The following is a 22,149-nucleotide window of genomic DNA, read 5'->3' as shown; positions in this document are numbered from 1 at the left end:
TTTCTGAATATTTTGATTCAAAACCGAAATAATTTTACGAAGACGGGATTAAAAAGCTATCATCAAGGTGGCAAGAAATTGTACAAAATAATGGTGAATACATTATAGATTGAAATAAGATTTAATTAAAATTTTTTGTTGCTTTTTTTGTAGATAAAAATACGCACGAATTTATGGACTGACCTGATATATATATAATATTTACCAACATTATCACATGTACAAAGTATTGGAATGATTTTATGTATATAATTTTATTTCCTTCCATAATTTTATGCAATTACAAAATTATTTTAATTATTTAACATTTACAAATATATTTTTTAATTTTATGAAGATTGCTTTATAAATTTATATAATTTCAGTTAAGAAGGGGATTTATTATTTTATAGTTTTTAGAATGTTATGTTATGTTGTGTACTGTTTGGAATATTTTTAAAAATTTTAATTAAATTTATTAATTTCAATTTTTCAAAATCTTACTGTTTTTATATCAAGCAATATGCTGGATTATATCAGGTTATATTATGGTTACATTTAATAATTAGATATAATGTTTTAATGTTGCTTTCAATTTTTTAGCATCACCTCAACAATCAACACCACAAGCATCATCTACTACAACAGGAGTTACGTATGGATCTAGTGTACCATCAAGAGGGGGTGTTCCTACACCTCCATCTTCTCATCTGTCTGCTATGAATCAAGTACAGTATATTGCAATTTAATTTTTTTTTGTTATAATCTAAGAATAAAATCATAATTTATTTTTAGCCAAATCCACCAAATGTTACTATTACCACAAAAACCACACAATCTCAGCAGTTAACAACACAGCATGTTGATAACATTAACAGACCAACAAGGGGCCAATCTCCTGTCCCTCTTGGTAATACATATTTTATTAAATTAAAATAGTTTAGTTTTTAAAATTGTGAATATTATTTAAATATATTTTTATTTTTATTTAGGATCTCGTATTTGGAATCAAGCAACAAATCCCTCATCTCCTGTATCAACTCCACCAACTACCAGTGTATTAGCAAATCAGCTGTCTGTTGCACCTGGTATTGCCAATGTTGGCCATCCATCTCAACAGAATGTTCAACTTTCAACTCTTGTATCACAATCTCAGTCTGGATTTGTCACATCTCAACCAGGTAATGATATTAATTATGTATTCTGTTACTTAAATAAATTTTATATTTTTTTATTATTTATGGTTAATTTACAAAAAATTAAGTATAAATAAATTTCAGTTACAACAATTAAATAAAGTTGATTAACATGAGATAAAAATGATTAAAAAAACATTTCAAGAGTGATACATTTTAGTACACAATGTAGATGGTTTCTTTAAGGAATAATATTTAATACATTCTAATTATTTGTATCAATTAGTAGAGAATTTAAATTGTATTGTAACAAAACAAATTGAAATTTTTGATGACATTTCCAGTAATAAATACATTTCCTGAGGCTCTGGACTGTGTCCAAATCCTCCTCAAAAGTTTGATCAAAAAAATTTTAATAGAAGAAATTATCAAGAGAAACAAAAGTTTCATTCAAAATTGATGTGATAGAGGAACTGATTTAAACAATATGTCTTTTAAGATCAATTGTCTACAGTTGGGATCAGAAATCAGCATTGAATTAAACATTGAAAACTTCCAATGGGATATGAACCAAAACCAGGGATATGAGGTTCCTTGTTGCATTCTTTTGAACAAAGATTCCTTTTGTTTTTGCTTACAGAGATTCTGTGCTTTTTGAAGTTTCCTTTGATAGGTTCCTGCATTGTGTATTCTTTTTCAAATCAGCTCCATTCTTTGATCAACCTTTGACTGACTTGCTCAACTCATTGTATTTCCCACACTATAGTGACTCCAGCTTTGTCTCCTGGTACAATGACAAGGTTTAACATCATTTTTTGGATTGATAATCCTCTTGGTTTGAGGTTAACCAGGCCCAATCAGTGAACAACTATTATGTCTGTTTGCGAATCATGCTCTGCTGTCATACTACTTTGAAGATTCTTTTCTGTCATCGAGAACTCTTATGTTGAACTTTGGACTGTTCATTGAATGGATCTTGTCAACTTCAGACCAAGGAGATTAGCAGTCCAAAAACAATGTTTAATCCTTGTCATTGTACCAGGCAGCAAGACTGGTATAATGGATTCACCAGTGTGTAGGAAATAAAACAGATCAGACAAGTCAGTCAAGGTTAATCAAAGAATGGAACCGATCAGGTAAAACAGATTCAAGAAAGAACACACAAGCAGTGGTGATATTCAGCGGGTTTGCGCAGGTTCAGCCTAACCCATTGTTAACATTTTCAAAGTTTTCCGAAACCACTGTTAAACACGCGTAACATTTCTCAGTGGTTTTGTTTCTTTTTAAAAAAAATTTATTAAAATATACATATTATACTCTGTAACACTACTAAACTAGAGCCTTATACCCCATTCGCCTTGGTGCAACCTCCATCAACCATTTCAATCTCAACTGAAACAAGGTTTAATCGCGATCGACTCGAGAGTTCTTGAAACTAGGTCCAGTCATATGAGAGATCCCACAATCCCACGCATGCGAGAAAATACAAGATGGCTGTGGAACACGTGTCATGCTATTGACAGCGAAATAAAAAAGATATTGTATTTCGAGAGACGATGACATCTGTCTATTATTATAATAATACCTAATGATAAAATAAATGATTTTGAAAAGTTTTTTCTTGAGAAAAAGTCATAAGGAAAGCAATTAAACCTGCTTTCCATATGACTTTATCTGATTAAAAAAAAAGCCAATTTTTATGTTTATAAAATATTTTGAATGAAAAATATTAAAATATGTACAAAATAAATCATTTTGAACACTTTTTTTATTATTTATCAAAAAAATATAGTTCTGGCATAAACAATATTAAATTTTAACTGACTTAATTTTGCGAACGCATCTTTTTTATTTATATGGGTATCTTAAGGTCAGTTTTTGCACTAATGTTGCTAATGCACCATTTGAGCGAAAAGAAATTGTTAAGGAAAAATTTTCTGTTAGCAAATCCTTTGTTAAATATTTTGAATATCACCATTGCACACAACCAATATAGGGACTTATCAAAGAGGACTTCAAAAGGCACGGAACCTCTGTAAGAAGAAACAAAAGGAACCTTTGTAGAAAAGAACACAAGGAATCACCTCATGTCCTTGAGACATGGTTTTATATCTATTTTGATCTTTGCTTGCTCATATCAATTGGTCACTACGTGTCTCCAGGTATAACTCAAGACCAATTCAGACCATGGGAAAAGTCAACATTTAATTCAATACCAAATTCCAATCCTAACCAGAGACAGTTGATCTTAAGATTTATTTAACATTGTTTAAATCAGCTTCTCTATCATGTAAATGTTGAAGTTTTTGTCTCTGGTGATAATTTCTATTAAAATTTTTTTGATCAAACTTTTGGTTAAACTTTTTCTATAAATTGATACATAAATATTTCATTTGTTGTTACTTGATCAACTCTTACATAAAGTTATTTGTTAAAATCTGAATATTAACTGAAATTGAAAATTATTTTTTGGAATGGGTAGATAGTTTAACTAAATTTTAAATTTTATAACTCATCTTTAAGAATGGAAGCATTAAATTCTAGTACAAATAAAGATTTAAAATAAAATTTAGAATATTTTTGAATAAAAATTTGATTAATCTTAGGATGTGTTTGAAAATTGTATCTATCTTAAGTTAAGCTAGAATTTAATGATTTTACTCCTAAAAAATAGTTATAAAACTCAAAAGCTATTAAGATTACAAAGTATTTGTTTATTTGTGAAACTTCAATAAAATGAGTTTGTACATTTATAATTTGGAGTTTGGTTTCAATTATGGACATTAACCTTTAAAACACATTTTAAAAATATAAACGAAATTTAACAAATTTACATTAAATGTGAAAGAGGCAGAGTTTTGATATCTTCAGTAACAAGTTTTGAAGATCAATTTTAAAAGATTATTTAATTAATTCAACAAGTTTAGAAGTTTTTACTTTTATGAATAATGTAAACCTACTGATTATAATTGTCCTTATAGTTTAAGAAATAGATAAGAAATAAGAAATATAAATAGTTTTGATCAGGTATGTNAGGTAAAAACAGGAACCTTCTTCATGGATGGGGGATAGAGGGCTACCACACCATATAACTCCCTTGATCATACTGGGACTCGTTTTTGAGTTTTAGCGGCACGCACATTGTACACTTTCCTTTATAATATATATTGATTATTAAATTTTACTATTTTTTCAAGTCATTTATTAATTATTAATGATTTTTATTATTTTTGATTTTGGCATAACATTTGTTATAAAGGCAAAAAAGTCGTATGTTTGTAATCAAAAACAAATATTTTATTGCATTTAAATTTTGATTAAAATTTTATTGATTTTAAAATATTTAAATATTTATAACTAGTTAAATGCAGGAAAAAAATAATATAAACATTAATGTGTGCAAGGAATTCCCAATTAATTCTAGAATTTTTTTTATTTTCAATGTTGTTTTCCACTTTACTGATATTGATTACATCTCCATATAGTCAATCTGTACAGATACTTATTCCATTGTTCTATTAACTTTCAAGTTTATGATGTAGAAATATTTGGAGGTATCATATTGGAGATGAATAATATTTCTTTGCATCTACTCATTATTGGTGAACTTCTAGCTTATCACTAACTTTTACAGTTAAAAACAAATGAAAATTTGTGTCTATTCTGGACTGTATGGAGAGTGCTGCAATACTTTCCAACCCATCTGCTGCACTGTGTGGGACATATATTGTCTTGCTAGAAAATCAATCCCATCTGCAGTAATTGCAATAAATGCTTGGTCTCAGGCATTATTTTACAACGAGAATAAAGAATCAATAAAATTTCTTATGATGGAAGGAGCATCCAGTGAAGGTGTTCATTATTGGGCTGCAATTTCGAAGCACATTGTAGACCAGTAAATTCCCACTGTTGTCCATCTATCTGTCTTTCCTTAATTAATTAATCTCAAAATTGGAGTTAGATACATGAAAGATGAGACCAGATATGAAAAACTATATTAACTATAAACCTGATTAACTATATATGAACTTCCTATGCAAACTGGAAGTCATGTTATTTCAATTCAAAAATTTTTCCCTGAAAGGAGTTAGATAACTGGCATGACTTGATTGCTAAAGGAAAACTATGATGTATGGGGGCAAGACACTGCTAATTTGAAGGTTGAGAATATATATTTTAAATTAAATAAATTAAAAATATGATTAAAAATTGCAGCCTGACATTGTGACAATGTCACAACAAAATAATTGCTTGTCAGTTGACAGCAGAATTTAAGGAAAAACAAATCATGTTCTAAGGCAGTGGTGCCAAAACTTATTGATTTGTGGGCAAAAACTGTACATAAATTGTAGATTGGCAGGCACAAGTATGTTATATATTTGTGAGAATCAGGTTAGCATTTTTGTAATTTAGGCAATTTAATTATTCAATATTTGTTTGAAGAACATACTGCAGAACAGCATTTCTTGACACTGTTTTATATACATTAATTTTATTCACATTTATGTTTGCAATTAAAAACACAATTAAATAAATGCAAGATTTCCAAATTTTTATAAATTTTACTTCAGCAGGATGAGGCGTAATTTTTTTACCTGAAACCAATAAAAATATTTGAGCATGTAATTTTTTTGAAAAATTTATAGATATTAATTTTTAATATTACTGTTATTTCTCCAATTTTATATTATTTTTGGGTAGGTTGTGAATATAAGTATAAATATGTGTAAAGGAATTTGCCTATGTTTAGTGTTTGTAATCAGAATTTGACAAAAAAACTTGCAAAATAGTTTGACCATGCCTCACTTCTACTCTCAGATTATCAGTTGTGCATTAATGATTAACTGCTGATCTTTTAATTATTATTTAAGAAAATAACTAAATTAACCAATGTTAGGTCAAAATAAGCTGAGATATATTGTGAATTTATCTTATACAGTAAAATATGTATTCATTAAACGATTTTTTCTTCAGCAACTTCATCAACTGCAACAACAACAGCAGCAGCAGCAGCAGAGATTACAACAATTGTCTCAGCAACAATCAGTCTCACAAAGTAATGCTAATCCACAGCTAAGGCATTTATTACAACATGTAAGTTATATTGCTTAAATTATTTTATATAATAGCAAATACTAACATTTAACTTTTATTACAGCAAATGCAACAAATGCGACAACAACAGCAGCAACAACAGCTTTTAATGCAACCAAATATTCGTTCCCAGCTGCAGTCAAATGTTTCTCAAATAGCCTTATCAGCACCAGTTAGTCAACAACAACAAGCATCTCAGCAGCAACAACAGCAGCAACAGCAGCAACAACAAACTTGGGATGATCCAAGTCTTCTTGACTTTTAAAAAGATTTTTATAATATTGTTATATTACTGTTTTATAAATAGTTAGTACTTGAATTTGATGCAGTATCCTTGAACTGAGTAAATCACAGAAGAAATTTTTCAATACAATATTTATAATTATGAATATGGAATAAACCATAGTTTAATTCTGAATTTACATGTATAATATTGAACAGATTAATTTTTTTACACAAATATTCACTTTTTGAAAATGTAATAAATTTATTGATTTATAAAGAAACTATTACTTTTTATTTTGTCTTGAATATACAAATGCTTGATGCTTATTGATTTTTATAGCAATTAAATTAAATACATTTGTTAACTTTTTGTGTTTTTTTCAAAAAATTTTATTGATTTTAAAATATTTAAATATTTATAACTAGTTAAATGCAGGAAAAAAATAATATAAACATTAATGTGTGCAAGGAATTCCCAATTAATTCTAGAATTTTTTTTATTTTCAATGTTGTTTTCCACTTTACTGATATTGATTACATCTCCATATAGTCAATCTGTACAGATACTTATTCCATTGTTCTATTAACTTTCAAGTTTATGATGTAGAAATATTTGGAGGTATCATATTGGAGATGAATAATATTTCTTTGCATCTACTCATTATTGGTGAACTTCTAGCTTATCACTAACTTTTACAGTTAAAAACAAATGAAAATTTGTGTCTATTCTGGACTGTATGGAGAGTGCTGCAATACTTTCCAACCCATCTGCTGCACTGTGTGGGACATATATTGTCTTGCTAGAAAATCAATCCCATCTGCAGTAATTGCAATAAATGCTTGGTCTCAGGCATTATTTTACAACGAGAATAAAGAATCAATAAAATTTCTTATGATGGAAGGAGCATCCAGTGAAGGTGTTCATTATTGGGCTGCAATTTCGAAGCACATTGTAGACCAGTAAATTCCCACTGTTGTCCATCTATCTGTCTTTCCTTAATTAATTAATCTCAAAATTGGAGTTAGATACATGAAAGATGAGACCAGATATGAAAAACTATATTAACTATAAACCTGATTAACTATATATGAACTTCCTATGCAAACTGGAAGTCATGTTATTTCAATTCAAAAATTTTTCCCTGAAAGGAGTTAGATAACTGGCATGACTTGATTGCTAAAGGAAAACTATGATGTATGGGGGCAAGACACTGCTAATTTGAAGGTTGAGAATATATATTTTAAATTAAATAAATTAAAAATATGATTAAAAATTGCAGCCTGACATTGTGACAATGTCACAACAAAATAATTGCTTGTCAGTTGACAGCAGAATTTAAGGAAAAACAAATCATGTTCTAAGGCAGTGGTGCCAAAACTTATTGATTTGTGGGCAAAAACTGTACATAAATTGTAGATTGGCAGGCACAAGTATGTTATATATTTGTGAGAATCAGGTTAGCATTTTTGTAATTTAGGCAATTTAATTATTCAATATTTGTTTGAAGAACATACTGCAGAACAGCATTTCTTGACACTGTTTTATATACATTAATTTTATTCACATTTATGTTTGCAATTAAAAACACAATTAAATAAATGCAAGATTTCCAAATTTTTATAAATTTTACTTCAGCAGGATGAGGCGTAATTTTTTTACCTGAAACCAATAAAAATATTTGAGCATGTAATTTTTTTGAAAAATTTATAGATATTAATTTTTAATATTACTGTTATTTCTCCAATTTTATATTATTTTTGGGTAGGTTGTGAATATAAGTATAAATATGTGTAAAGGAATTTGCCTATGTTTAGTGTTTGTAATCAGAATTTGACAAAAAAACTTGCAAAATAGTTTGACCATGCCTCACTTCTACTCTCAGATTATCAGTTGTGCATTAATGATTAACTGCTGATCTTTTAATTATTATTTAAGAAAATAACTAAATTAACCAATGTTAGGTCAAAATAAGCTGAGATATATTGTGAATTTATCTTATACAGTAAAATATGTATTCATTAAACGATTTTTTCTTCAGCAACTTCATCAACTGCAACAACAACAGCAGCAGCAGCAGCAGAGATTACAACAATTGTCTCAGCAACAATCAGTCTCACAAAGTAATGCTAATCCACAGCTAAGGCATTTATTACAACATGTAAGTTATATTGCTTAAATTATTTTATATAATAGCAAATACTAACATTTAACTTTTATTACAGCAAATGCAACAAATGCGACAACAACAGCAGCAACAACAGCTTTTAATGCAACCAAATATTCGTTCCCAGCTGCAGTCAAATGTTTCTCAAATAGCCTTATCAGCACCAGTTAGTCAACAACAACAAGCATCTCAGCAGCAACAACAGCAGCAACAGCAGCAACAACAAACTTGGGATGATCCAAGTCTTCTTGACTTTTAAAAAGATTTTTATAATATTGTTATATTACTGTTTTATAAATAGTTAGTACTTGAATTTGATGCAGTATCCTTGAACTGAGTAAATCACAGAAGAAATTTTTCAATACAATATTTATAATTATGAATATGGAATAAACCATAGTTTAATTCTGAATTTACATGTATAATATTGAACAGATTAATTTTTTTACACAAATATTCACTTTTTGAAAATGTAATAAATTTATTGATTTATAAAGAAACTATTACTTTTTATTTTGTCTTGAATATACAAATGCTTGATGCTTATTGATTTTTATAGCAATTAAATTAAATACATTTGTTAACTTTTTGTGTTTTTTTCAAAGAATTCTTAGCAATTCTTAGCATAGAGAAATGAAAACTAATGATTAATTAATGCTTCTAGTCCTTTAAATACAATAGAACTTTGATCATCTGAACACTTATTAGCCAAATGTCCAATTATCCAAATTACCACTTGCCCTCCTTTCTCTCTTCCATTGACATCACATTACAATTACATCTCTTATGTCATGTGACTTCATGATCAATAATGCCTGTTTGCTGTGACTGATTCAAATGATCAGTAGGATGCTACTTACACATTGATAAATAAATACAGTACATGTACAGTACAGTACAATACTGTGCTATTACCCTGTAATTTCATTCTTTACATGTTAATCCACTTATCCAAATCACCTGAAGAAGAAATCAGTTTGGATAATAGTTTTACCATATTATTTTATTAAAGTTAGTCTATTGTGACTATAATCTATTAATAGGATTTATTATACTGATTTAACTTACAGATGAAAGAGGGATTGAATTTAGTCTATTAGTTCAAAAGAAGAAACTCTTTATTTGCACCTATGTACTGTATAATATTTTCTTATATTTTAGACATTTTTGTCCCTCATTAGTAGATGTTTTATCATTCAAATAATAAAAAAACCCTGCTAATGAGGGACCAAAATACAAGAAAATATTATATATAGGAGCAAATAGTTTATTCTTTTGAATTTAATCTTTCTAATTTCATCCACAAGCTAAATTAATATAATAAATCTCATTAATAGACTAAAGACACAATAAAATAACATTAATAAAAGAAAACTATTGATGTTTACAGAATAAACAGTTGATAGGAAGTTTTATTTACTTAACTAATTGTTCTACATTTTTTTCAATGTAAATATTTTCATCAAATTTGAAAAATGAAAAAAATGTATAAACATGTCTAAAAACTTTTTTCAGAAAGTTGTAGAAATTCTCACAAAATTCTCTATTGATAATGAAGTTTGATTGGAAATACCATTAATGGAAGAAATAACACACACATTTGTATCTAAGTTCTGATATTCTAATTCCAGTGATAAAGCATATAGGAATTATAGAAGTTATGTGTAATTTATACATAATTTTGCATAAGAATATTAAATTTGTATTATATAAGGATTTCATATGGACATAAAGTTTGCATAGAAGTTACAGTACAAAGTTGATATTTCTTTATATAAAACTTTTTTCAAAATTTCACAATATAACATTTGTTTTATACCAGTACATAAAAAATATCCATTTTCTCTTGCAACTAGATTTTTCAAAGCAGTTATGTTTTAATTAGAGGATAGTTAATACTTTTGTAAAGATAAATCTTTATATTAATGTATAAAAAAGTAATAAGTAATATAAATAATCATAATGCTTATTATTATTATTATTATTATTATATGTATATATATATAATTAAATGCCTTTTGTATCTTAGATAATCAATTAAATATTTGGTTTAAACCAGTGGTTCCCAAACTTTTTTGATTCTCAGTGCCCTTGCTAAATCCAGATTTTTCAAGGTTCTCTACGTCAAATTCTAACAAGTACAATTTGTGAAATAGCCAATATTTTTTAAATTAAATAAAATTATAAAAATGTTATACATTTTGTGGTGCCCTAGGGTGCTGTGGCACACACTTTGGGAACCACTGATTTAAACACAACCAACAACAAATTTATCATACACTACATGTTTATTCAACAATTAAACTTAGCAACAAGTAAAAGATCGGTATGCATTTCGACAACAAAAAAGTGTTGTCCTCCTCAGCTGGTTTTAATTCTACAGCCTTTTTAACTGTCACATAGCAACAAGTAAAAGTTTAATGGTGTTAAGTTTAATTCTTGAATAAACTTAGGCTAATATATGATAAGTCTGTTGTTGTTGTTTGAACCAAATGTTTAATTGAATGTTTGTTATTATTTATCGAATATATTATCTGGTAGAATGTATATATCAAAAGATGGAAATTACTAAAAGTTAAATATATTATTTCCTTGATTCTAAGATGCACTTCTTTATCTCTTTTTACTTGTCTGAAAACTTAAATGCTTCTAAGAATTGATAGCATCTTACCTTCACAATCTAAAATAATCAGCAGTTATTGCAAGTAGATTATGTGATGCATTATGCATCAATAATTAAGATTTTTGACTATTCTGTTCTATAGTCTTCTTAGCTCAGACAAACTTTGAGTAACAAACATTTAATTTAAACTTCTTTTTAAAATTTAAAATAGCTTTCATATGTTAAAATGCCCCATTAAAACAGTTTTTGTATAAGGAAATAGTTACTGAACATTACATATTTTATGGAATTTGAATTGTTTTAACTTGTTAATAAAACTTAATATTATTTTAATAATTTTCTTTCCGTAAAAAAATCTTAAAATTTAATTTTAAACTCACAAATGTGTCTTAGAATCAAGGAAATACAGTATTTATTTCTATTCAATAAAATAACAAAATTATAAGTAAGTTTACTATATTTATTGTATAGAAAGATGAATACTGTATTTCATTTTTAAAAAATTGTTTGATCCTTTCTAATGCACAAATCAGTAATTGTTTTGCGTAATCTTATTGAAAAATTTAATGACATTTATTATATGATATTTGAATATAATTTCAAGAAATAAAATTTGTGAGAAACATTTTGATTTAAAGAACTGCATTAAGATACACTCTCATTGAACAGGAAAGAAAATATCCATTTCAGACTAATTATTTAAAATTCATGTATTTTAGTTTAAAATATTTTAAGACATTGTTATTAAATAATGTTGATTAGTAAAGAATTGGCCAAAATTAATTTTTCTAGTAATTAAATAAATTTTATGTAAATATTTTGCTGTTCTAAATGTTATTGCATATAAACAAAATGTTTTCTTGTAAAATATTACTATATTATAGTTATTGTGACATTGTTACAATGCCAAGCTGCAATTTTTAATCATATTTTAAAAATTAATCAGTACTTCTGGCCACTAAGCTTTCTGGAGTTAGATGAAAATCAAGACAAGATAGGTCTTCATTTTCATTATTTAATTTTGTTCTCGAGAAGGATTGAAGAACAGTTGGACAACCGTGAGAATTTACATGTTTGCAATTTGAAAATTGCAGCCCAATAAGTATAAAAGGAGAGATGAGGATTTTCTCAGTGACTGGAGATAACTTAGCAGTTCCTACCCCTATAAAATTATTATTATTTTTAGTTAGAAAATAAAATCTTTAAGACTGCTTTTTGTTAATAAACATTATATGTATTACGTTCTTTCAAAAAAAATAAACATGGCAAAGGGGCCTGCACTACTAGCAGGCCACAAAAAAGCTCTTGATTGAATTAACATAAATTAAAATGCAGTTATATAATATATAATGCAGTAATCACTCTGGAAAATTTTAAAATGTTGCCAACCATTTTCCAGTTTTTAATTTTTTTTTCACCACTTCAAATTATTTATTGCCACCAGTTTTACTTATTAATCAGTGGCGTGCAGTGACATTTAATAGTAGGGAAGCTGTTTCTGTAAGAAGCCGACATCCAGGGACAATCAGTCAATTGCGCGTCAGTGATGGTCTAGGGTCCATTCGTATCGTTTATTCGATAAGCCAGTAAAAACCGTAGACTTCTCTAAATGCATTTTTAATATCACAATTACATTCCGGATCGGTAGCCATGATATAAGGGCTAAAATTATAAATAAAATAATAAAAACTTACTTGGTGGAATAAAGGTGCGGTGGATGTACCGGTACATACCTGGTACAAAATATTCTTCAATTATATGAATATACTTTTAAAGAAAATTATAATTAAACATAGCTTTGTAAAGAAACGTACATAAAAATATAAAATATTCTTTACTTTTTAAATCTTAAAACAATGCACTTAGTCAAATAGCTCCCTACGAGTGGCTAATGGATGGAATCGAAGACGGTTGCAGAGCGTGCATACACGCGGACTGCCAAATCCCCAGGGTACCGATACCGGTCAATGTCAAATACCTCTTTTGTCGCATCACTAGTATATCTCAAAGAACGCGACAGGGCTGTTGTAGATTTTAAACGTTTCTCACTATAGCTGTAAAAATCTAAATATGTTTAATAACTAACTTGATAAATAACTTAATAGTCATTTGTTTTCTAACTAATTCGTTTTAGGACCAAATTTCCTCAGAAATTTCCAAAATTTACAACTTTTCGGTCACTCTCATTGAACTGGAAAAATTTTTGTCTTACATTAATAATACGAAGAAATCAGTTTCCACTGTACTCGGCTAGAGATGGTTCGATTAAGCTTTTAAGTAAAATTTCGGCTCTTTCATCAGGGTTTTGTTTATGTCCCCAATTCTCTGATCGCTTAATTATTTAACTACTGTACTTAAGTCGAAACCAGTTACTTTGTACAGTACTCGAATATTTGTAGTCTTGGGAAAAAAGTGGAAATCAAATTTTTATGACAAACGGATATATAAATCGTAAATGTAAGGAAAATAAATTCTAGAGCTTTTTCTGTACCATCTCTTTCATTCATTAAATTTAATTGTAAATGATGCTGTCGAAATAACGGTTAATTTTTTAACATTGTACAAGAATTGTACATGCTTTTTTCTACATCCCCTTAGAGATGGGACGTACGAAATCGTAATATCACTGGTTTGATTAATATGGGACATACGAAATCGTAATATCACATTGAAATCCGTAAGTAATATAAGATGGTAGGGCGGAATAAAAATATCAAATATTTTAATGGATTTTTTTAAACTCATGTCAACTATCATAAAACATACCAGTAAATTCTTATCGGTTGGGTTAAGTTATAAATCTACTCGTGATTCACGTAATCGAGCGAGGGCGGCCAAATACCTAGCAGGCATGCGACTAAGAGCCCAGAACCTGTCCTTGATAGAATTGGATGCGGTATACGTGTAGCATCCACCCAAGGTCCTAGGCTTCCACCAGCTAAAGCGGGTGAGGTTGGTGCTCTGTAAAACGCATGCGCGAATCTGGCTTTTTGGATGCTGACGATACAGCTTTTCCACTCCGCCACTAATATTCGAATATACAATAGCGATCTTATCTTTTTTTCACGTGTAGTATAGAAATTTTCAATAAGATACATAATGCGGTTATAATAAAATATTGTGCGACAATTTTCATATAATTAAAATTAATATGTATTTATTTTTTAGAAAATAGAAGGGAAGCGGCGCATCCACCGCTTCCAATGACGGTACGCCACTGCGATTTATGTATCCGTTTGTCATAAAAATTTGTCTTTCCACTTTTTTCTATGGAGACTACAAATATTCGAGTACAGAGTAACTGGTTTCGACTTATTTCTACTTAAGAAGTAGTTAAATAATTAAGTAATTAGGGAATTGGGGACATAAACAAAACCCTGAAGAAAGAGCCGAAATTTTACTTAAACAAAAGCTTAACCGAACCATCTCTAGCCGCGTACAGTGGGGACTGATCTGTTCGAAATATCAGATGTAATAAAGACAGAAATTTTTCCAGTTCGACGAGAGTGACCGAAAAGTTGCAAATTTTGGAAATTTCCGTGGACAACACCTGGTCCTAAAACGAATTAGTTAGAAAACAAATGACGGACAATCTATCAAGTTTAACATATTTAGATTTTTACAGTTATGGTGAGAAACATTTAAAATCTACAGCAGCCCTGTCGCGTCCTTTGAGATATACTACTGATGCGACAAAAGAGGTATTTGACATTGACCGGTATCGGTATCCTGGGGATTTGGCAGTCCGCGTGTATGCACGCTCTGCAACCGTCTTCGATTCCATCCATTAGCCACTCGTAGAGAGCTATTTGACTAAGTGCATTGTTTTAAGATTTAAAAAGTAAAGAATATTTTATATTTTTATGTACGTTTCTTTACAAAGCTATATTTAATTATAATTTTCTTTAAAAGTATATTCATATAATTGAAGAATATTTTGTACCAGGTATGTACCGGTACATCCACCACACATTTTATTTCACCGAGTAAGTTTTTATTATTTTATTTTTAATTGTAGCCCTTATATCGTGGCTAGCGATTCGGAATGTAATTGTGATATTAAAAATGCATTTAGAGAAGTCTACGGTTTTTACTGGCTTATCGAATAAACGATACGAATGGACCCTAGACCATCACTGACGCGCAATTGTCTGATTGTCCCTGGATGTCGGCTGCTTACAGAAACACAGCTTCCCTATCATCAAATGTCACGGCATGCCACTGTCAAGATATGACACACGACCCTCACTATTTCCCCCTCGACTTAACTACCAAAATTTAATAGCATCAATCCCCTAATAGACAAATTTCCGTGCCATATTTAAGAAATTTTCGACAAAAAAAGGAAAGGAGTTATTAAGCTTTAAAGCAAGTGAATAAAATTGTGTCCCCCCAAAACACTAACATCCATCCATACGTACAGAAAAACTCTTGGATTTTTTTACATTTCCGACGTTTCAAGATCCCGAGTCCAAAAATGTAAAAATATGGGGAGGGGTCATTTTTTGACCGATCGCCATACTTTCCCTCTGTTATAATAACAGCCGGAAAAGTAAAAATCGTGCTTTAAAATAAACAATTATCAGATGAAAAATTAAAAACGTTGTAAGTACAGTCGCTACTAGTTAAAATATCAGTGTGTCGCTCTGGGAACCCAGGATCCACGGGGTCGAAAAACCCGAGGAATTTTTCATGGGTGGTTTGTCCCGGATTATGTCGAGTCTCATCCATTACCATCCGGTCGCTCCACCCCGTTGTGGTCCTGGCCGAAGCCACGATGGACACGAAAAAAGTTCTCTTATTGCCTGTAAATCGGAGAGTTTAAAAAGTAGATAGTGTGGCCGTCAGCCATGATATGATATATTCCCTATATTTTATATTGTATTAGTATTAGAGTTTCCTCTTTCTTTGTCTAAACCTTCTAGAACTTTCTTTTCTCTAAACTTTTCTAGAACTTTTTTTGTCTAAACCCCTTTTGCCCTTGGGGGAGGATTACCCTCTTCGTAGAAATAAAGAACAAAGGAAAAGGGAGGGAGGCCCGGAAGCAAAACGGAGAGAAAGGGGGAACAGATTGAGAGGAGATCTCGAGTAGGTAGGAGGGAACAGAGAGGTGCTCCTACAAGTGAAGTGATCTGAGACGAAGCGATCCAGAGAGAGAGAGAAAAAAAGGAAGGACTGTAGACGAAAAGTCTACAAGTGAGAGGTAATCAAAGATAACTCAATCCGAAAAACAAAGACTGTAGACCAGTGATTCTCAAACTTTTTCGATCCACCGCCCCCTTTGTTCCATAAAGTTATACCCAACGCCCCCTAACCCATTTTCTCTTGTGTGAGAAAAGGATTGGAAATATTCTTAGGAAAACTTTTCTATGAATCTCACACTTTGTGCCCTTACTGTACATTGTTCTCATCATCTGGAAACCATTAAACGCAATGTTTCCTCTTATCAGCCCCAATTTTGCCTTTGGTCACCGTTCAATACCCTGCCTCTATCATAGATCTATTCATCGCGCCAGAAGGGGGCGTTATTGCTTACTTTGAGAAACGCTGAGCTAAAATAAAAGTCAATGTGTTAGAAATATTCAAGTTGTGACCTTCAATAAAAAATAAAAAATATATAAAATGTCAACATTTTATATATATTCCGTCGAATTTTTATATATAGAATTTGTCTGCCGTCGCCCCTCTATATTTCCTTAACGCCCCCCAATTCTCTTTGAGCCTTCTACTGCCTCCTGAAAGCCTCCAGCGCCCACAAGGGGGCGTTATCGCCCACTTTGAGAAACGCTGCTGTAGACGAAAGGTCTACAAATAAGAAGTGACCGAAAAATAAAAAGTGCAGAGAGAGAGAGAGATCATCGTGGGAAGGTCTCTTAGTCCGACGTGTTCTCCAACCAAGGGCTCATTGAATCCAAACCCGGGTATTTCTACTTCTTTTCTTGTCTATCTCTATATCCTATATTTTTTCATCTTTAGTTATAAGTTAGTGTAAGTTAGCGTAAGTTAGTTTAAGTAATTTTGGTCCTCGTCATATTTTTGTCGCGTGGGTAACAGATAACTGTTTTCGAGGTGTACCATTGAGCGCCTGTGTACGTATAAAATTCGGAAAATTGTAAAGTTGGGATCCAATAGACGAACCTGTTCAGTGAGAAAAATAATACTTTGTGTTGAGACTCTTGTTTTTGTACCATTTCGCTCGCGGGATCGTGTACTTCTCACTATGAACACCACAATAGAATTCATTTAGTTTCAAGGAAATATTTTGCACACCCTGTACTTTAATATTGATTGTGTTATTCTCCTATAAATCCCTTTCTACTCGGAAAGACCTAAATAAAGAAAAGCTGGATCATCATAATTTTTTTCTTTGTTTCTTTTGGAAGAAAAAAATACAGCACGCAAGAAACAAAATTGGACTCTTGATTGAAACACGATACACATTTATTTTACACTGAACATAATGGAAACTTTTTCCATTCATTAAACTAAAAGAAAAGTTTTGAAATAATGCAGAAAAATTATAAACTAAAATCATGATCGAGTCCCTTTCAATCATTAGCGCAATTATATAAAAACTTTCAATTCTTTAGCAGCTTACGAGCTTATGAAACCTAATGAAGCTTTCTAGTAAAAAGCGAATGAATTGTAACAAAATCCTATTCGAAATGCCGATAAAATTTAGGAATTTATGGATTTAAGCCAAGTTTGAGGTGGATGCCTCCTCTGGAGTTTGCGTTGCGTTCGGCCACTGAACCCACTTGCAGAAGCTGCGATTGCTCTTGTGGATCTTCAGGCGGGCGAAATAACTGACGTGTCGGTTTCTGCCTTTCATCTTCCGGTCGACTCCTGAACAATAGTCCTTTTAGGTCTCAGTGTTGGGTGAATTCCCCCACAAAATTAGTGTTCCCGATATTTCATAGCACTTTTTCTTTGTGCAGTGTACTTTATGTAATATGCAACTAACCGAAGTGTTAAAAATTTAGAATATTGTACTGGAGGTCCCTCCGGATCGGTTGATAAATTTCTAAACTGATATGTCAGGTATCATCTCTAACTAACCGAGCGTTTCCACTGTGTTTTTGCAAAATAAATACTTTGTTAATGCCCGCAGGGTTGGCCGACGATTAAGGAGTCAGTCTACTGCTCTGCTGAATCTGGAACCGAATCCGCATTAACGCCTTTTTCGAGCCAAATGTGGGTTTGGCTCGAAAAAAGGATTTTTTATGGTCACGGTATCCTTTTTCTTATATAAAAAAAGTATGACATGAACTAAATATATGTTTATTTTTATTATAAACTATTATATTTTAATAAAAGAAACTCTTTATAAACATTTAGAATTACTCAAAATAAATAAATAAAAATTTGATGAAATGCCAACATTTTTCAAACGATAAAGTGGCAACACTTACTCGTGAGTCATGGGTCGTGGGTCCAGCTGCTCTCCCAATGGTGAAAAATACGCTTTGACCCGAATTTTGAAATTCTTTTAATTGGAGGACAGTAATATAAAAATATTTTTAAAATGGGAGAGGTTATGGTAACGAAGAATCTGTACTTATGGTGCATGTCTAGCATCTACTTATTTGCCTTTGCTTCTCTCTATCATCAAATTCCAGGTATGAAAAAAATTCAAGGTTAAATACTTGGCCCTTTCTTTTATTCTGTATTTTAATAATAATTTGATATATTTTTACATATCGGTAGTCGTGCCTTAGTTTATATAATTAGTTATCCTCGTTCCACTGCATGCCTTCCAGATCATTGCTACTTTAAGCTTCTGAAATCATGATTTTTTTAAATTCTACAGGAAACTTTCTATATTACAATTTTATTCTAGTAAATAATTACCGAATACGTGGGGCACCAAAAATAACCGGATTTTTTGTATAAAAACTTTTATTTATTAACTTTTTTACAAAATTTCTTCAGTTACCTTCAAAGTACTCTCCATTACATGCGATGCACTTGTGAAGTCTTCCCCACTGTTTGAAGCATCTTTGGAACTCTTCAACCTTGATATCATCCTGTGCCCTTAGCGAAGCTGTTTTTACCGCCTCCACATAATCAAAATGCTTCCCTTTTAGATTTTTCTTCATTCTCGGAAACAAAAAAGTCGCATGGGACTAGGTCTAGTGAATATGGGGGGTGGGGAATGACAGGCCATCCCAAAAACGCCAAATAGTGGGTCACTCGTAAGGCCATGTGTGCAGGGGCGTTGTCGTGATGAAGGAACCAGTCATCTGATCGCCAAAGTTCCGGGCATTTCCTTCGCACATCCTCTCGCAGACATCTTAACACTTTTTTGGTGGATTTTTCCAATGTTTTTGTCGTTTTGAGATGTTGAAGGACACCCAGAACTTTGCAGGTGGAATAAAATAACAGTAAGAGAAACACAACACTACACTCAAACATAAACTTACAAACTGATGCTGTTTGGACAGCTGTTTCATGGAAGTCTCTACTAACCCCATGTAACGGGAGAACTCTCTACTATGTCTATGAATGGCAGCATGCTCTTAGTTTGGTTTTTTTTTTTTTTTTGGGTTCCCCTAGTATTTGGTAACCAATGTATTATATATATTTCAAATACTGACTACCAAAATTCAAATCTGGAAATGTGTAATTTATTTTTTTTTCACAGATGATAAATTTCTCAGGCAACATATTTAAATCAGTGGTTTTTAAAGTGTGAAATGGTGTGTGAACTAGTGATGCCACGAATAGTGATTTTGCCGAATACCGAATATTTGGCTACGCTCTTGGCCGAAGCGCCGAATATTTGGTGGCTGAATGTTCGGCAAAATATGTGTATGTTTTGTGGGTACGACCTGTCTCACCGCGGGCGCATTTGTGTTATTTGCGAGTAGATCATATCATGACATGCATTATTTGTTCATTGTTACGTCAAATTGTGTTACTAATAGTCTTTATTACTAAAAAATATCACTGTTTGTATCATTTTATATGAAAACTGTTCTCCTACATCGGATGGCAGACCTTTACAAGTGGTGGTCAGCAAACGCAAAACAGTATCCAAGCCTGACAGAATTCACTAAGATTTATCTATCGTCTCCTGGCAATAGTGTGTATAGTGAGAGGCTATTTTCAGAAGCAGGTATAGTTTATGAGGAAAAGCACAATCGTTTGCTATCAACAAATGCTGAAAAAATTGTTTTCATTCATCACAACTTACCACTGATATATTTTAAGTACAGTATTAAATGTAATAATTTGTGATTAAAATAAATACATTTTTGAGTAATATGTGCTTTTTTTTTTTCCATGATTTGGTATTCGGTATTTGGTCGAATAGTATGCAACATTTAGCCGAATACCAAATATTAAAAAAAGTGGCCAAATACTGAATAGTAGCCAAATATTCGTGGCATCTCTAGTGTGAACTATTGATGGTCCACAAGCATGTACTAGGTGGTCCACAGACTGACATTTCTTTTTGAAAATTCAATTCTATCCCATTTAGCAAGAGAAAAGAACATTCTTGTGGATCGTGTATCTTGTATGAAGATACACGATCGTTATTGGAAATATTGTATGCTGAAATATTTTGTTTGTCATTATCTAAAGTGATGTTTATGGGATAAAAAGTGGACAAGGATATAGGTGGTGTGTGGTTTTTCAGTGCATTGGTTTAATTGGTCTGTGGATTGATTACTGAGAACTATGTAAGTCGTGCTCGTAATTTTGAGTATCTTATTCACGGATGTGATATTTTGGTGAAATGATGTTATAAATTGATGATTAAATTTAAAAAATGCATATAATGGCCAATAGTGTGTTATTGGCTATTATAATACATATAAGTAAGTTTAATAATAAATTGTCCAATGAATGTTTTCAACCTTACTCAAGGTCTGCTTCGGTTTAGAGTAAGAACAAATTCCAAATTTGGAATGCTTGGAACGGAACAGATTTTAAAATATTAAATTTTAAAAAAATGTTTTTTAAATTTAATATTTTAAAATCTGTTCTGTTCCAATCATTCCAAATTTGGAATTTGTTCTTACTCTTAAGTTTCGAGAAAAATGATACCACGTATCAAGGTTCGGTGAATTTTACATAAGGAAATTGTGTGGAATATAAGGAATTTTATATAAGGAAATTATTTCTGATGTTAATCTGTTTTTATTTATTAATATACTAGCTGTTACCCTTGGCTTCACCCATGTGGAATTTGCAATTTGATAGAAATAACCTTCCCTCACTACTTCATTAAGATTCTCAACATTAGTTGTTACTATAAAAACAAAAAATCACATCTAAAATAGTACAGTCAAAGATGTTCACAGGTTAAGTCTTAATCCTCTCCCTCTCACCCCACGGAAATTTTGAAAAATCCCTTCTTAGTGTGCATTTTCATGACGTACCTTAACTGTGTACCAAATTTCACCTCTAGGTTCAGTGGTTTGCTCTGGGCGATGATGAATCAGTTAGGACATGTAATTTTAATTATATATCACAAGTTTGGACACATGTACTGCATATCTTGCTGACCACGTGACTACGCTGCGCAGTTACTGATCTTGTACACATACATGTCTTGCCCCTCACCACCCGCTGACACCAAAAATATAATGCATACCTAGATGATATCTTTTGATTTATATGAATGTTTAACGGAATAATATACAGCCTATGTCCACCCTGAAGATCCATTCTAAATATTGGTGAGAAAATTTTTTAAATCGGATGAGTAGTTTCAGAGATTACCTCCTACATCCAAACTTACAAACTTTACCTCTTTATAATATTAGTATAGATTTATTAAAATTATTTGACTATAAAGTACTTTAATTATATGCACAAATATAATAAGAATTAGTATTATTTAAACAGAAAATTTTATAATGAATGCAATTTGTAGATTTATATAAGATTATATATATATATATATATATAATTATAA

General features: G+C 30.9%; 3 protein-coding genes across 3 annotated transcripts in view; all 3 read left to right on the top strand.

Annotated features, from left to right (window-relative positions):
• LOC111633480 (mediator of RNA polymerase II transcription subunit 25-like) overlaps positions 1-4,108 on the top strand; it is a 54,352-nt gene extending 50,244 nt beyond the window's left edge. The window contains exons 9-12 of the mRNA XM_023378061.1: positions 583-707; positions 775-889; positions 972-1,177; positions 4,097-4,108. Of these exons, the coding sequence (XP_023233829.1) occupies positions 583-707; positions 775-889; positions 972-1,177; positions 4,097-4,108 (458 nt within the window). The remainder of the gene's footprint in view (positions 1-582; positions 708-774; positions 890-971; positions 1,178-4,096) is intronic.
• Positions 4,109-5,826: 1,718 nt separating this feature from the next.
• On the top strand, positions 5,827-6,718 carry LOC111633472 (ataxin-8-like). Its single transcript, XM_023378041.1, has 2 exons — positions 5,827-6,209; positions 6,274-6,718. The coding sequence occupies exons 1-2, from the start codon at positions 6,006-6,008 to the stop codon at positions 6,472-6,474; spliced, it is 405 nt and encodes a 134-aa protein (XP_023233809.1). The 5' UTR covers positions 5,827-6,005; the 3' UTR covers positions 6,475-6,718.
• A 1,492-nt stretch (positions 6,719-8,210) lies between these two features.
• Positions 8,211-9,102, top strand: LOC111633486 (ataxin-8-like). Its single transcript, XM_023378068.1, has 2 exons — positions 8,211-8,593; positions 8,658-9,102. Exons 1-2 carry the CDS (start codon positions 8,390-8,392, stop codon positions 8,856-8,858), a joined length of 405 nt encoding a protein of 134 aa, XP_023233836.1. The 5' UTR covers positions 8,211-8,389; the 3' UTR covers positions 8,859-9,102.
• Positions 9,103-22,149: the final 13,047 nt, after the last annotated feature.

Source organism: Centruroides sculpturatus, unplaced genomic scaffold (assembly GCF_000671375.1).
Source record: "Centruroides sculpturatus isolate CEXI.00-Female unplaced genomic scaffold, Cexi_2.0 scaffold618, whole genome shotgun sequence".
Taxonomy (NCBI): domain Eukaryota; kingdom Metazoa; phylum Arthropoda; class Arachnida; order Scorpiones; family Buthidae; genus Centruroides; species Centruroides sculpturatus.
Note: the sequence above shows the minus strand (reverse complement) of the source record. Positions and strands in the feature narration are given on the sequence as shown.

What these genes read in the sequence shown, in the direction of transcription:
- LOC111633472 (XM_023378041.1), top strand. Translation starts at nt 6,006, where the DNA reads ATGTTAGGTCAAAATAAGCTGAGATATATTGTGAATTTATCTTATACA. An exon ending in TAAGGCATTTATTACAACAT is followed by an intron (nt 6,210 to 6,273) that starts GTAAGTTATATT and finishes CTTTTATTACAG; the next exon opens with CAAATGCAACAAATGCGACA.
- LOC111633486 (XM_023378068.1), top strand. Translation starts at nt 8,390, where the DNA reads ATGTTAGGTCAAAATAAGCTGAGATATATTGTGAATTTATCTTATACA. An exon ending in TAAGGCATTTATTACAACAT is followed by an intron (nt 8,594 to 8,657) that starts GTAAGTTATATT and finishes CTTTTATTACAG; the next exon opens with CAAATGCAACAAATGCGACA.